General features: G+C 41.8%; 1 protein-coding gene across 1 annotated transcript; it reads right to left on the bottom strand.

Annotated features, from left to right (window-relative positions):
- Positions 1-989: 989 nt before the first annotated feature.
- ACOD1 (aconitate decarboxylase 1) lies at positions 990-8,888 on the bottom strand. Its single transcript, XM_069880014.1, has 5 exons — positions 8,795-8,888; positions 7,305-7,466; positions 6,084-6,173; positions 3,953-4,158; positions 990-3,039 (listed from the first exon to the last, which is right to left on the bottom strand). Exons 1-5 carry the CDS (start codon positions 8,804-8,806, stop codon positions 2,085-2,087), a joined length of 1,425 nt encoding a protein of 474 aa, XP_069736115.1. The 5' UTR covers positions 8,807-8,888; the 3' UTR covers positions 990-2,084.
- Between the last annotated feature and the right edge of the window lie 6,210 nt (positions 8,889-15,098).

Raw genomic sequence — 15,098 nt, forward strand, 5'->3', positions numbered from 1 at the left:
CTGTCCCCCTGCAACCCATGGAGGTTAACAGTGGAGCAGATACCCACCTGCAGCCTGTTGAGGACCTCACACTTGAAGCAGGTGGCTACCTGAAGGAGGCTGTAGCTCTGTGGAAAGCCCACACTGGAGGAGATTCTTGGCAGGACCTGTGGAGAAAGGAGGCTGTGCTGGAGCAGGGTTGCTGGCAGTACTTGTGACCCTCTGGGGGACACACGCAGGAGCAGACTGTTCCTGAAGGACTGCACTGTGTGGGAATGGAGAACTGTAGCCTGTGGGAAGGACTCACATTAGAGAAGTTCATGGAGTGACACCATTCTTGAGGAGGGGACAAGTGTGAGTAGTCTTCCCCCTGTAAAGGAAGAAGTGGCAGAGAAAACATTTGATGAACTGACGACAACCCCCACGCCTTGTTCCTCTGTGCTGCCTGAGGGAGGAGGTAGAGAACTTGTGAGTAAAGTTAAGCCCAGAAAGAAGGGCTATTTGAGGGGAAGGTGTTTTAAGATTTAGTTCTTATTTCTCATTATCCTACTCTGATTTATTGGTAATAAATTATTTTTTTCCCAAGCCCAGTCTGGTCTACCTGTAGTGGTAATGGGTAAGCGATCTCTCTCTGTCCTTATCTTAACCCATGAGCACTTTGATGTATTTTGTTGAGCTGAGGAGGGGGAATGATAGAGAGAGTTTAGTGGGCACCTGGTGTCAAGCTGGGGTCAACCCACCACAGCTGAGCATGACGTCCTTCAGTGAGGAATATCCCTTTTGTCTGTTAGGGTCTGCCATGTCCCCTCCCAACTTCTTATGCAACCTCAGCCTGCTCTGTTGGTGGGGTGAGAAGCAGAAAAGTCTTTGATTCTGTGTAAGCCCTGGCCAGCAACATCCAAAACATCCCTGTATTATCAACCCTGTTTCCAGCACAAACCCAAAATGCGGCCTCATTTTCTTTCTACTAGGAAGAAAATTAACTCTATTCCAGCCAAAAGCAGCACAAGTTAGGAAAGTGGATAAACTTTATTTTGTGACTTTTTCCATACATATTTTAACGCTCCAAGGAAGATACATTTTATGTATGTTAGAAGACATGCTTTGATCTTACAAACGTGACCAAAGGTCATCAGTCTCTCTTAGAAGAACAATCTGGCAAGGCTTTGTTCTCGTGAAGGAACTAAAATTCCCCAGAGTTCATTATCAAGGGAAGTTGATTGTCACTGTGGATGCTTAATGGTCACAGCACAAGAAAGTGTTCTGGTGCTCACAGGTCTCTGGCAGTCATAATGAGGGTACCGTAGCTCATGCTTTGCAGTGCCTGAAGTAATCTAACTCTGTCGTTCCTAATTAGTGCTAATTAAGAGTTGTTGAGTGAGCACCTTGTGACTGGATCAAGAATGCAGCAGGAACAAACCTGCACCACACAGCAGCCAAAAGATGGAACTGGGAAATAACACTTTTGTGACGAGGAGGGTTGAATTGTTCCTCTTGCTCAGCAGGCATGATCAGGAAGGGTGCTAACATTTACCTTGTCAATGCAAGGCCAATCATTATAGCAAAGCTTGATGTATCAAGTGCTACCATTCTATTTGTACGCCGTGCTTATTTTAGCACAAATATCAAAGCTGGGATATAAGATATGGCCTCTTCAAGGAGGCTTTAGAGCTAAACCTAGAGAAATATATATATAAAGGTTTTTATTCTCTGTCCTTCTCACAGTGATGTTTCTCACAGAGATGGCATTTGGATACTCCTTCAGAATGTGGATTTTCTTTATGGAGTTATATAGCAAAAACAGAACATGAAGACTTTTTTTTGGCAGAAGAGTAGGGAATTTGTGTCATGAGCAAGCACTACTCTGCCTCTAGAGGTATATGGATAATTGAAGTTGACTGCGTCAGCAAAGGATCTTCTGTTCAGCGTGACTGAGCCGTGCACATAATTGCTAAGTTATTTATTTAGTCAAAACCCACAATATTGGACTAAGCATGGCTCTTGTCTTAGAAGAGTCCGATTTAAAGCGGCTTGAATCACTAAATAAGATATTGTCCTGAATTTTGTTTGCTTTGTGAACAGTGTCTAGCTCTTAGTTGGAACATCTAAAGGAAGCACAGCTTCTCCGAAAGTGCTCTAGCTGACTGTCCTGATAAAAATGTACTTAACACAGAACAATCCTCTACTTTTTCCAGGTTGTACACAGTCTCTATGATGCCTTCTGTGGCTTCTGCAGGCAGGACACTAGAAGCATTGGACTGAAACTTTTTCTCCAAGTCTTCCTTTTTCAGGGGTTTCCTCCAGTGTCCATAGAATGTATCACAGCGGTCGCTGATTGTGGTGCCATCCCGAAGTGTGACACTCACCTCACAGTAAAGGCTTTCAAAGCTGGGTGTATTATCAGTAGGGTGCTCTAGGTGTGTTTTGCCAAGGAGCTCCCTTAAGGCTGGCCGGTGAATGTTCTCATTGGCAAAGGACTGGACTGACATGCTGCCATCCAGCAAAGCAGAGCATGCAACAAACTGGAAGGAGTGTCGAGCTTCATGCTCTGAGGTAGGGCTGGGTCTGTTCACGTATTTGACTTCTGGGACTTTCAGAATGACTTTCTCAATTTTATCAAGGGGGAGCAAGTTGTCACAGCTCTCCACAAGTTTCCTCCTAACAGAAGATGCTGCGTCCGCCACCCAATGCGTTCCAAGATGAGCAGGAAAGCGTTTGATGGCCACGTCTTGTTGGTCTAACAGCCAGGGATAGGACTGCAAGTTTGGCAGAGTCTGTGGGTTGTAATCTGTGTAAAAGGCACCTATCCCTGACTCCATATCCAAGATCTGTTTGTTTCCTTGAAGGCCCTGGGATGCTAAGCAAGCTGCTTCCAGTCCGTGCTTGGCAGCATTGCCAACGTGGAGGGGTTTTGTTTGGGTTGCTGCATTAGCCAGTGGGGCACCTGCATAAGAGGCAGCAATAGCCAAAGTGTTTTTACATTTCAGCCGGTCAAAAGCTAGCAGTTTGGCACAAGCTGCTGCACTTCCCATCGTACCAACCACAGTTGGTGGGTGAAACCTGAGAAAACAAAATTTCTTCGTTATTGTATTTCAAAAAGTCACCTGAACTTACTATACAGACAAGCTCCAGTTTTCTTTCACTGCTATAGAAGGTGAATTGGATCATGAAGAAACAGACATTCAGCATTTGTGTGCAGTTCTAATGGAAAAAGTTGTTACTATTCCCTAAGAACAAGTTAAACAGGAATAGTACGACTTACAATAACCTTCCCCAGTAAGCAACTGAAATATTAGAATTGCTCATTCTTCAAGGCATACTGAATAGAATGATGGGAAAAGGGTCAAAGTTCATAGTCATCTATAAATTATCTGCAAATAATTTATAGTCATCTATAAATCATACATATTGGAGGAGCCAAGTTTTGTTATTATGAATGTTTTGCAGAACTGGTAGAAGGAACACACAGAAAATAGCAAAAAGACATCTAGGCCAACCCACACTTCAAGGCTTTCTCCTAAAGCGCTTCCTGTCATCTTGGGCTCTGCTCTGAGCCGAGCGCCAGTGACTGCTTTCTTCCCAGAATAAGCTGCTGTTTGCAAGAGAGGCATGACCATATGTATTCATGACTGCCTGGGACCTCCGTTCTTAAACATTGTCCTTTTTGCTGCTGTTTTTAATTCATTGGGAGATCATCACATCCTTGCGAACTGATCAAGGCTATAAGAGAGAAATCTAATAGCTAAGCTGTAAGGAGTCATGGAAGTGTATTAAGATGAACCTTTCCTAAATTTCATAGAATTATAGAATGGTTTGAGTTGGAGGGGACCTTAAAGATCATCCAGTTCCAACTCCTGTGCCATGGACACATATGAACTGTGTCATTAGTATTTTAACTGTAATTTAGGAAAGTATATTAACATTGAGAAAAAAAAAACATTTTTCAGTCAAATATCTACTTGGATCTATGTACCTCTTTGGAATATTCCTGGCTTCGCTGGAGAAGCGCAGTAGCCTGCCTTGCACTTCAATTCCCACATTGAAAGCTAAGAGCAGATCAAGACCTGAGATTTTTTTCTTCTGAGGAAAGGCCTCTGAGAGTGCAATCAATGCAGGGAGGATGGCTCCGGATGGGTGTGTGGCTGGATGCCATGTATCGTCAAAATCCATTGAGTGCACCTAAAGGAAAGGGAAATCATGATTTGTCATCAGAAATAAACCTCACTTGAAAAGATAGTCTCAGTCAAACAAAACTACTGTAACTTGTATAAAACAGAATTGAAGATCTAGATTTTCCTTACAAAGCAAAACTTAAGAAGTCTTTATTTTAAAGACCTTTACTCTCAACTTGGCTCCATAAGAAGTGGGGATGCAATACAAATGTTGCCTCAAAGGAGGCATAAGTCTAAAACCAGTACGGCAATGATTCTTCTTTCGTACATTAGACTTTTGCTGCTTTAATCAGATTGGTTCTAGGCCAGTTCTAGCAGTTCTAGGCCCACCAAGTGAATGGTGAATTTTCACTTCCTCACAAACAGTATATAATGTAATGAAATTACTTCCCCAGTGATGCAACAGATGCTGCTGTTAGGGTTCACACTGTTAAAGTTGTAGCAGTCGAATCCATACTGCTAACTGAATGTTGCATCATCAGAACAACTTCTCTAGTGCAACAATCCACAGGAACAAGCCTGCAAATGTGTATGAGGCTTTAGCCTGAATTTTCAGCATGTTGAAATGAAGACTTGTCAGACTTCTTGGGATTGCTAGGAGTAGGAGAAAGCTACAGTCTTAAAACTGGGATGAGCTGCTTAGTCCTCAAGAGTATGCAGGGAGGTTCCTCACCTTTCCCATGCCCAGAGTCCAGCTGCTGGGGAGGATTTTGGGCATTCCCAGTATGGCATAAGCTGCTGTCCTGGTAGCAGACTGCTCCCAGCAGTGTAGTCAGCATTTACTATGTGCTGATTGTTGGAAATGCCACTCCCCAGCACCAGGTTTTGAGAACCCCCAAGGACTTGAGATCATCAGAGGCAACATTTTTAGTAATATAATAGTGCCTCCAAAGCTGAACTTCAACACCTATTCACCTGCGTCTTACTTCAGAGGAAACTGGGAAAATGGTCAGGGTCCCCTGAGCTTGCCCCGTAATATTGGGAATACATGCTTCTGAGTACTGCATTTCTGAACAGAGAGAAAATCCAGTCTCTGTCCTGAAGAACTTTGGTGCCAGCTGGGAAGGTGCCCTGAAGTTCAGGAAAAGGAAAGTTGTGCCCCGTCCTCAGTGAGATGTGTTCCTGGCGTCTTCAATAAGGCTTAGAATTGACCCGTGGCTGAGCTGTAAACTGAAATGATCATATAACTCCTAAGAGACAGATTTGAATATCACATGGGCTGCTAGGACCTGAGAGGTACCAGATCTCATTTCCGAGGTAATTTTCTCTACATTGGAAATGAAGTTCCAAATTGGACCTCTGATCTTGTCGTCACACTAATTTAGATAGGCTTAGTATTACCATTTCCTTGGCTGGTCACCTTCCCTAATTTTGCATAATTGCTTAATTTGTCAACCCTACTTCTTGTGCATCTTTCAACTTCAAATAGTTCCAGCCTCAATCTGAATTTAGGTAAAAGTCTGGGGAATGAGTTATTGCTTTAATGACAAAGTATGTGTCCAAAATACATACTTGGCTTTTGAAAACGGTGTAACTGAAGATTAAATTGTCTTGTGATATTATATGTGTGTATGTATATGTGCATCTGTCTCTATCAGTGTCTTTCTGTAACTATACTTTGCCACTTGGCATGAAATTTGGATCCCAGTGAAATCAGTGAGAGCTAGAGTATCTCTTTGTAATGTGGCTGTAGCAAGGTGTAACAAGCTGTAGAGCTCTGACTAGCCCCAAGTACCACACAAAAGGTAAGAGATGCTCTTGAGTTGGATCAGATTTACGTTAGACCTTGAACTCAGTCTCATTGCAAGAAAGCGAAGCACATCAGGAGAACAGCCTACTAAAATAAAGATTTTTAGGAGCATTCTGTTCTCTCTAGTGCAAGAATGGCATCAATTAGTGTGATTTAAGAGCAAATAAAAGAGCATCGCTTACAGCCACTCCATTCACGAAAGCTGCATACAGAGGAGGCAGTCGGAAATCCAAGTGGCCCCAGATGGTGCTGGATGTATCTGAGCTGTAGATCTGAAACAAATTGACATCAATTAATTCAAAGTCCTGAACCCAAGAATGTAACTGAGATCAGACCGTACCCTCTTGGGACTCAACTGTTCTCTTTAATGAGAAAAAAATCAGTTCTTTCAGAAAGTATGAAAAGAAACTCAGTTTCCTGTTGACTCACGTCCCTTTTCACCTAAACAGACCTCAGGGGAAGACCAACATCATCCATCTGGCCATTCAACACCTTCACACAATCTCTGGCCATTTATGTCCCTTCTCACCACCCATCGGCAGTTCCCTTAGGATTGTCAACATCTTGTCGGATGTGATGATCTTAGAGGTCTTTTCTGACCTTAATGATTCTATGATTGTTACGGAAGATGTCCAGTTAAGGGTTCTGCTTCCTTCATTTTAGTAAGCCCCTAAGTAAATGTTGCATGGCCTCCTGATGCTGGTATCCCCATGGTCTGAAAGCTGCTGTTCCTTTCCTTTTGCTGTGCAGATCTTTTAGCCAATGAAGATATCTTTATGGAATTAAATAAAAGGGCATAAATTACCACAGTTTGGGAAGTAGGGATCTCTGTGCAAAGAGGTTCACTGGCGTACAAAGCTCTGGAGCCCAGGTCCAACTAGTCAGTCTGACCGATGAAACAGTGGGCTAAACTCATTGGTGCAGTCCTGCATTAGGGAGGCTTCTCCTTAGGGTAAGGTGCTCCTCTAGTTTAAGGAGAGCAAGACTGGAGAAGAAATGTGACTAACGTACCTCAGACAACTATTATGTTTTGTGAACTGGAAGTAACCCACTACTAACTTTCCATCTCCTGGTTTTGCATGTCTGGTGAGAAGTGATATTTACTTTGCTGATGTTTTTAAGAAAATCTCATGAGTGAAAGAAAGGAAGGGATTCTTTGGATTAACTGTGTTTGCAGTGGGGTATCTTAGCATACAAACTGTTACACAGAGTTTTTGTCCATCCAGAGTTAAAAGTAACCCAAGAAATCAAGTTTCCCTGTCTCCAGTGGGAAGAACACTGTGTCTCTCTTTCCATCCCCAGAAGAATTTTGTCATGACAAAGTTTCCCCTTATAGCCCAAATTTTTCCTTGCTTTTCTGAAAGCTAAATCTTCAGGTGTGCTTTGAATGCCAGATCTCTTACCTTGCTGTACTGAGTCACTTTGTGGCAGACCTCGGTGCTGGTACCCAGAAGCCCCACTCCAAGGGTATCCAGAATCATTCTCTTGCTTCTCTGAATAACTTGGTCTGTCAAGTGATTTGCATTCAAACCATGAATCACATTGGCAAAATTTCCTGTAATTGTCTGTGGGGATAAAAAAAAAAAGTAGATAATTTTTTTTTTCCTTTGAGTTTCAGGCTACTGCTTAGCATTCTGTTGTGTTGTTCTGTTGTTCTTCCCCTGCTTATGTGTGATGCAGCAATGCTAAGGTTTGAATTCTTCCTCTTTTTATTCCCAAAAGTGCTATAGTGTTACTTATATTTTATTTATACTCTCATCAAGTCTGTTCTGCATTTCTGCTGTCTCCTCCCTGACTTGAGTCCTTGAAGGTAAGCACTGCAGGTCATGAAACTTTGCAAGACACAGATACATAGATGTAGATCTCTATACACACAAACATATATATATAAGAAATAGAAGCAAATACATCTGGCTTTCCACATCACCTTCATATTCCTATTGATATCAGCTAAAAAGTGCCATTTCAATCCAGTGCAGCCACTGCCACACAACGAGGCAGGATTTAATTTCCCTGAGTAGCTGAATTACTATCACAAATCTTTCTGAGCTGGGAGCTCAGTGGGAGGCAGGACTTGGCAGCTCTATCTCACACCCATTGCTCCTACTACCTCCCAGCTCCCATTGAATTTATGCTCAGGTGGAGTCCCAGCTTTTCTCCAAGACAAGATCTCACTTCTTGGAATGTCAGTGGCTACTTTTTCCTGGCTTTTGCTGGTCTGGGAATTATGTTTCTATATATATATATATATATTATTTTTTTTTTCCTATTGAGAATTGACCCAGTACACAAATTCAGCCTGCTTCTTGGCTGGAGCTGTTAGCTGCTGTTAAGATCTCTATTAGAAACTAATCTAGAACTTCCACCCTCTGACCATTAGAAACTTTTTCCTGTTGAGGTATATATTACTTACAACCAATCTATGCACATGCTTGCTCTTTTTATACTGGCATTACTGAATATAGCCCTTTTCTATTTTTGGAAAGCATCTCCTTCCATTTCTCCTCATCTTTTCCCTTTTTTTCTGGTCCCCTGCACATATCCACAGAGAGTGATGATTTTTCCTCTTGGCCTTCATTTCTCTGAGTTAAACAAACCAAACTGTGTGGCTCTTTTTAAAAGACAGACTCACTCTTACTATGCCAGTAGCTTTTCATTGCATTGTTCACATTGGATTTCTCTTTTCTGACAATGGTGACCAGAATTGTACTCATTGTTTCAGACAATGAGTACAGATTTGTACTAAAGTGTTAAGACTATCTTGAGGTACACGGGTCATTTAAAGCAGGTGAACTACATATCCCACGGTGTGTTGTACACCCACTGAAACAGACAAGGATACAAATATTAAACAGAGAAGTACATCTTACAGTGTTAAGAAACAAGATTTTACCTTTGCCCACATCTTGGAGGGATGGTGTGTGGTCCCAGAGAGATGCAGCAAATAAGTGGCAGCCAGCAAGCAGGGAGAATCACTTTCTCACTGTTTATATACGTATGTCTTGGGTGGGGGAAGAAGCATTAGGCCTTTTTTTCTTGCTCATTGTGTCCTGCCCATTTCCTTCTGTGTCTGGAAATGTTCCTTTTTCTTCACTTTCAATTTTCCACTGACTAACTGCACTATAAACTGCTGATGCACGTGTGATAGGACTTTGTCTGTCACATACACATCCTATGTAAACTGATGTATGTGGTAGAAACTAATATACTAATTAAAGCATCTTACATTTGGTATCACGGAGAGAAGAGGTCATCGGGTGTGTCAGGTTGTCCTTGGGGAACCACAGAAGGCCATGGATGGGAGAACATTTAGCCTAGTACTAGACTACAGGATGGCAAAGACTATTGTACTTTAAACAACCTGTTGTTGGTTTGTTTTTTCTTCTTTCACTATATCTGTCTCCTCTATAACATATGCAGTTCAGGCACCATAACATACCATAAGTATTTCAGACCATAAGTTGGATTAAAGCAGCTTTTGGCATTTAATAGTGTTTTAACAGTATGAATCACTATGTGATGCCATAATTTCTACTAGCAGGTTTTTTGCACTTCAGGCAAGGATGTCTTCTCTGAGGAAGGAGACACTTACCCCATCATTAGTTCAGGGATTTTTCTTGTGTGGGAATCCCAGACTAGTACAAGATTGTGAGTGAGAAATGCCTACTCATCCCAACAGAAAGGGAGCAGACCCCAGAGGAGCATGAGTAGAGGCCACTGAATAATTCTAAGGTGAAAAAGTAATGTGTGTCTGAAGTTTGGGAACCTCCTGGATTAGGGAACCAAGTGTCAAGTCTTTTCAGCATTGTGGTCCTGCACTTCATGCTTAAGCACTGCCTAAAACTTCAGGAATGTCAGTCCTTCCCTCAGCCAAGCCTCAAATAATTTCGTAAATCCTTATCTAAGTCCTGAGTGCTTCCACACAGAGATCTGCATAGATTGTGACTTACAACGTGTTCTACACCTGGACACTTTGAAACATCTGTTACAGCAAGGAAGCGCAGACATTCAGCTACCTTTAATCCCATGTCAATACTCCAAAGTGAATTTGAATGGGAACCAGAACTTGTGATGTGGCTAGCAACATGATGTGTGGTCACACGCTGCTAGCTGATCTCAGATATGCTGTCACTTCCTTCTGTAACCTCAGATGCAGGGTGGATTGTCCCATGTGCTGCAATAACAACATCAGTGCTGTTTAAGGGCGGTACAGAGACATAACGAGAAAGTGACATTTTCTAGAAAGAATGATGTGTAACTGTAAGTGCACAAAATTAAATCGTTTGGGAGACTGATTTCCAAGATGTGGTCAATAAACTTTGGAATCAGGTGTGTGCTGTAGGCTGTGAGGGAAAGGAAAACAGTACGATTATCACTGCGGGGGGAAGAGGCATCCACACAAAGACCTGTACCTCCACAGGAGAACTGTAGGGGTCTGAAATGGAGGTGGCTGAAAAATCACTGACTGAGAGCTTGATACAGGCTGTCCATCCCAACAAAAGGAATCTGCTGATTCCTTCTTCTTTGACACAATATGCATGGGTCAGCAATTTGGGCAGACAATTTGTTAACTAGCAGGCACAAGGAAAAGACAAAATGTGTTCATCCAAGTGCCATTTGCAACATTGTGCGCAGCTACAGTAATGAGCTGTGTTGATTACAGACCAAAGCTTTAGAAAACCAGTGTCCCACAGAGTTTATTTTCTCCTGCTGACATCACATTTTTAAGCTGCTTTTTTCTTGCTTTTGCCTCCAGTTATTTTAGGCTGAACTCTGCCCACACCTGCAAGCTGTTTGTAACTGAAAGCAGTTTTGGCCTTAGCCTTAGGCTCCTTTTGTTCTAAAGTAATACAAAAAATTATGACAAAGTACAGAGGCCAGGCTTCCTTTTCTCTAAGCCGGCTTTTAAGATTTAACTTCTTTTCATGGACTGTGCTACAATAAGAAAACAGGAGGCAGGTGCTAATCTGTTCTGTTTACACAGTCTCAGCTGTTGCTGAGGGTCTGAAAACACCTTACAAGTGCAGGACATGCTCCTCTTACCTCAGCTGGGATACTACAAGGACAGTAAAGAGGTGAGAATCTTAGCGAATGGTCTGGAGTAGGTGACTTGCTCTAAATCCCGTTAAGAGCCCCATCAGCCATAGATCCTGGGATCCAATAATTCTGCATCGCTACCTTTATAGTCTCTTGTGCCTCTTTTTGCCCAAGCCTACCTTCCTGTGTTTACCCCAACAGAAATTACTGAGCCAGACAGTGACAATATACAGCAAAAGCAATAGGCAATGATTGCACCATGAAATGTATAATTCTGGAAATATCTAGCCTATAGTAGTTCTCCTATTCACTCACTTGCACAACTAGTGACAACCACAGTGCAATCTCTGAGAAGTTACAACACCCGTGTTTCCTTTTTTTCAGAGCAAATCTTGTAAATACCAGGCCATATTCTGGTAAAGGTTGCCACAAGTCAACGCACCAGGTCTGCATCACCCTGTTCTTCTCACCTTCATAAAATAGTGGTGCTGTTCCTAAAGGCAAATCCTCACAGTTCAATTTAAACGTGTAACGTAGATGCTGAATTGCTTACATGAGCTGTGACATAGAGGTACCAGACATAACTGGGATAATACACAGGATCTTGTTCAATACAGACTGATCATTTCAGAACAGACATACTATGAACTCAAGCTGCTCCACTAGCAGCAAAAACACGTTTGAAGCCAAAGAGTACGCCACTGAGTGATTAGGCAAGCCCCTTCAACATTGTTTATAGAGTAGCATCAAGGGGCCTGACTATAACAATGCAAGAAGAAACCACAGGTCCATCAAATTCCTGTTCACCCAGTGTAAATTTTAGGTATCACCTGTACCATAGCCTTTATCTGTAATACAAGTGCCAGCGTTCAGATGCTGAAAGTGCGAGGGGCTACACCATACTAGGTTGCCTCAGGTACAGAGCAAGGCATCTCAGAAGAAAGAGGTGTAAGGCAAAGGTGACACAGCCAGCCCCAGTACCCTGTGAGCTGCTTCTGCATGCTGTGGCACCACCATAATCCCTGGGATGCCTTGCAGCCACGTTCCCAAAGCATTTCTTCATCCCTCAGTAGCTTCCTACTCTGTTTTCTAAAGAAATTAGTTCACCTGGGCTACTAGAAAGTGGTTTTAGGGCTTCTAGATAGCATGACCTCCAGTCTAAATAACAGCAGTGGGTGTAGGAGACCACATGTGCATAGACTTTGCCATAACTTTTCCTTGTTGGCCATTTTGGCAGCCTGGGGTAGCCTGTAGTACACATTGCTCTCTTAATCAAAAGTAGTCATGTTTTCCATATTAAGCAGCAAAAATGCAGCCAGATGTCAATACAGAACTTGTTCCATTTGGGGAGATGATAAAACTTGAGAAATAGAAATACAGAATTTGATTAGCGGAAACCAAATTAGTGTAAGCACATGTGAGGGATGTGCTTTTTTAATTAAATTACCAGCAGAACTCCAGTGATGCAAGCAAAGTATTTTTATCACTTTGCTGGGCTGCTGCATCATACACAGAAAGGTACCCAGCAAAACAACCCTTACTCATTTCAGAGTAAGCCCAGATGTCAGGCTATAACAGGCCTCAGCGAGGCTGAGGTTGCAGTCCTGTGGGGAGATATCAAGATCTAGTATACAAAGAAGTTCAACTTTAATTAATGGGTAAAAGAGACTCTTTGCATCTAAGGTATTACTCAGAGATTTTGAACTCTAGGAATTTATCCCTGACGCCATTACGAACATTTGTCTGCATTGAAAGGGCTAAAGTAACACCTAAAGCATATACAGTAAAACCAGAATGAATAATAAAACATTCTTCTTCAAATAGAAACGGGATTTGGGAGGAAAATTCACCTAATTTTGTAGGACTCCATCATTTGCATGTTAGCAGCTGCAGAAGCACTCGAGACAGGTATTAGGAGATGCTGTGTGAGCTTGCAGAATTGTTCTTCCAGCATGCACTGTAGATGCTCGCTCTCCTCTTCGCAGCTTAGACCCCTACAAACATAACCCCCCCCTTGGAAGGATTTAAACAACACACTGCCTTGCAAAAGCCACACAGTACTTGTTACTAATGGATTGCTCATTCTGCAAGCTTGTGCCATGGGATATTTTCTTTCCTTCTTTCTCTTAATTGCTGCACTGCAACATAGAGTCATGTAGTCCATGCCTCCTGCAGTGAGCAGGGACATCTTCAACCAGATCAGGTTGCTCAGAGCCCGGTCCAACATGACCTTGAATATTTCCAGACATAGGCCATCTACCATTTCTCCAGCACAACCAGTTTGGGGTTTCACCACCCTTATTGTAAAAGATTTCTTCCTTATTTCTAGCCTAAATCTACTCCTTTCAGTTTTAAACCACTAGCCTTTGTCCTATCACAACAGACCCTGCTAAAAAGTCTGTCCCTATCTTTCATATAAGCCCCATTTAAGTACTGGAAGGCTCCTCTAAGGTCTCCCTGGAGCCTTTTCATCTCCAGGATGAACAATGTCAACTCTCTTGGCCCTTCCATGCAATGCCGGTATCCCATGAAATGTACATGTGTGCTGCCCTCCAGTGACTGGGGGAAGAGTCTTTTTCCTCATCTGTGGTTGTACATAGCTAGATAGTGCATTTTCCATCCTTGAAAGGATTCAAAAGAGTCAAGAAATATTGCAAAACAGCCTAAAATTATACTTTAAATGCAGCAGTCTCTGATTTATGGTGTAATTATAAAACATGCCATGGTAGTTATTAGTTGGAAGACTGACTATTACATGTTTCAGACTGTAAAATGTACTCAGGATTTCTAGCTGTGATTGTGCATTCACCTCTGAAGAGAAAATGTGTATAATTACACCAACACTTATAAAAGGGATAAATAATGACGAAAAACAGAATAGAGTTTAAATTTTAAAACAAGAGCTGTGAATATATAGAACATTCACATTATTACACTTTTAAAATTGAGCATTTAAGCCAAAGTTCATGATTTGATTTAAATTGGTCTTTTTTTGCATAAGTTGCATTTGAAGAATTTGGGGGTTTATAATTTATAATGACACTATTGGATTCGCATTGGTGGTAACTAGCTGTGCCTCGACTGTTTCCTTGCTCAGGGATTTCTGACCTTTTCTTTCCTTTTGTCTCTGTCCTATCACTGCTATCAGTTGTTCTAGAAAATAAAACTCAAAGATTGTATGGCATCTGACCCCGTCTGAGTCTTAATCTCGCTCTTGGGATCGTTTTAAGAACCCTCCCCGATACTGGAGCGGGACAGGTTTAGAATTTATAATGACACTGTTTTTCTCCTAACATTACTCATCTTCAGCATAGTAGACTAAGACAGATGCTGGAAGCATTAAAAATCAAGGAAAATAACTACATTCATAAAGTGAGAGGAATTATTGTGTAACCTTTGATCACTGACTTTGATCATAACCTTTGAGTGTTGACTCTTCAGGACCAGTAGGGTTTAAAACAGGTTTTAATTAACATAAAAATGGTATCTGCTGTCAGATGTTATGGAAGTTGGACAGTATTTTATTTACCTTTTCCCTTCTTTGCAATAATTGAAGATGTCCCTCCTCATGTGGCCTCAGAAGTTGAAGGAGTAATAGAGTTAGCTGTAAGGAAATTAATATCTTGAGTCATTGCATTTTTTATTTAAAGAACATTACTCCAGGTCATATTCAGTGAGAATGTGCGATGTTAGTGGCACCACTGGTGCACACAGTGTATCCTACTGACTTTGGTAGCTGCTCTGCATGGCACAATGCCAGCACTATGACTTCGCTTTTAATATAATAAGCAAGTAAACCAATCTTATTCTTCCTATCCACAATTAGAAATCTAACTTTTCTGCAACATGGCTATTTCCATTCTTTATCAAATTGGGCAATTCTGAAGCCTCTGTTTTCTTTGGGGATATGTTTTCCTTATTTATTTGCTTGATATAGTATTTTATTGAACTTTGACGTGAGGAAGTTAGAAAAGAGAGGAGGTGCATTTTTCCCTGTCCAACTGATCAACTGAGTTGCAAATGAAGGAATACTGAAATGTTGCCATACATCCTAGAACTCCAGCACAATTGCAGTGGGGTGTGAGTCATACTGTTCAATCAGCCATACTCAAGGTAAGCACAACACTGTGCTGTTGCACTGGATAAGAATAACAGGCAGC

The sequence above is a fragment of the Phaenicophaeus curvirostris genome, chromosome 1, assembly GCF_032191515.1.
Source record: "Phaenicophaeus curvirostris isolate KB17595 chromosome 1, BPBGC_Pcur_1.0, whole genome shotgun sequence".
NCBI lineage: Eukaryota > Metazoa > Chordata > Aves > Cuculiformes > Cuculidae > Phaenicophaeus > Phaenicophaeus curvirostris.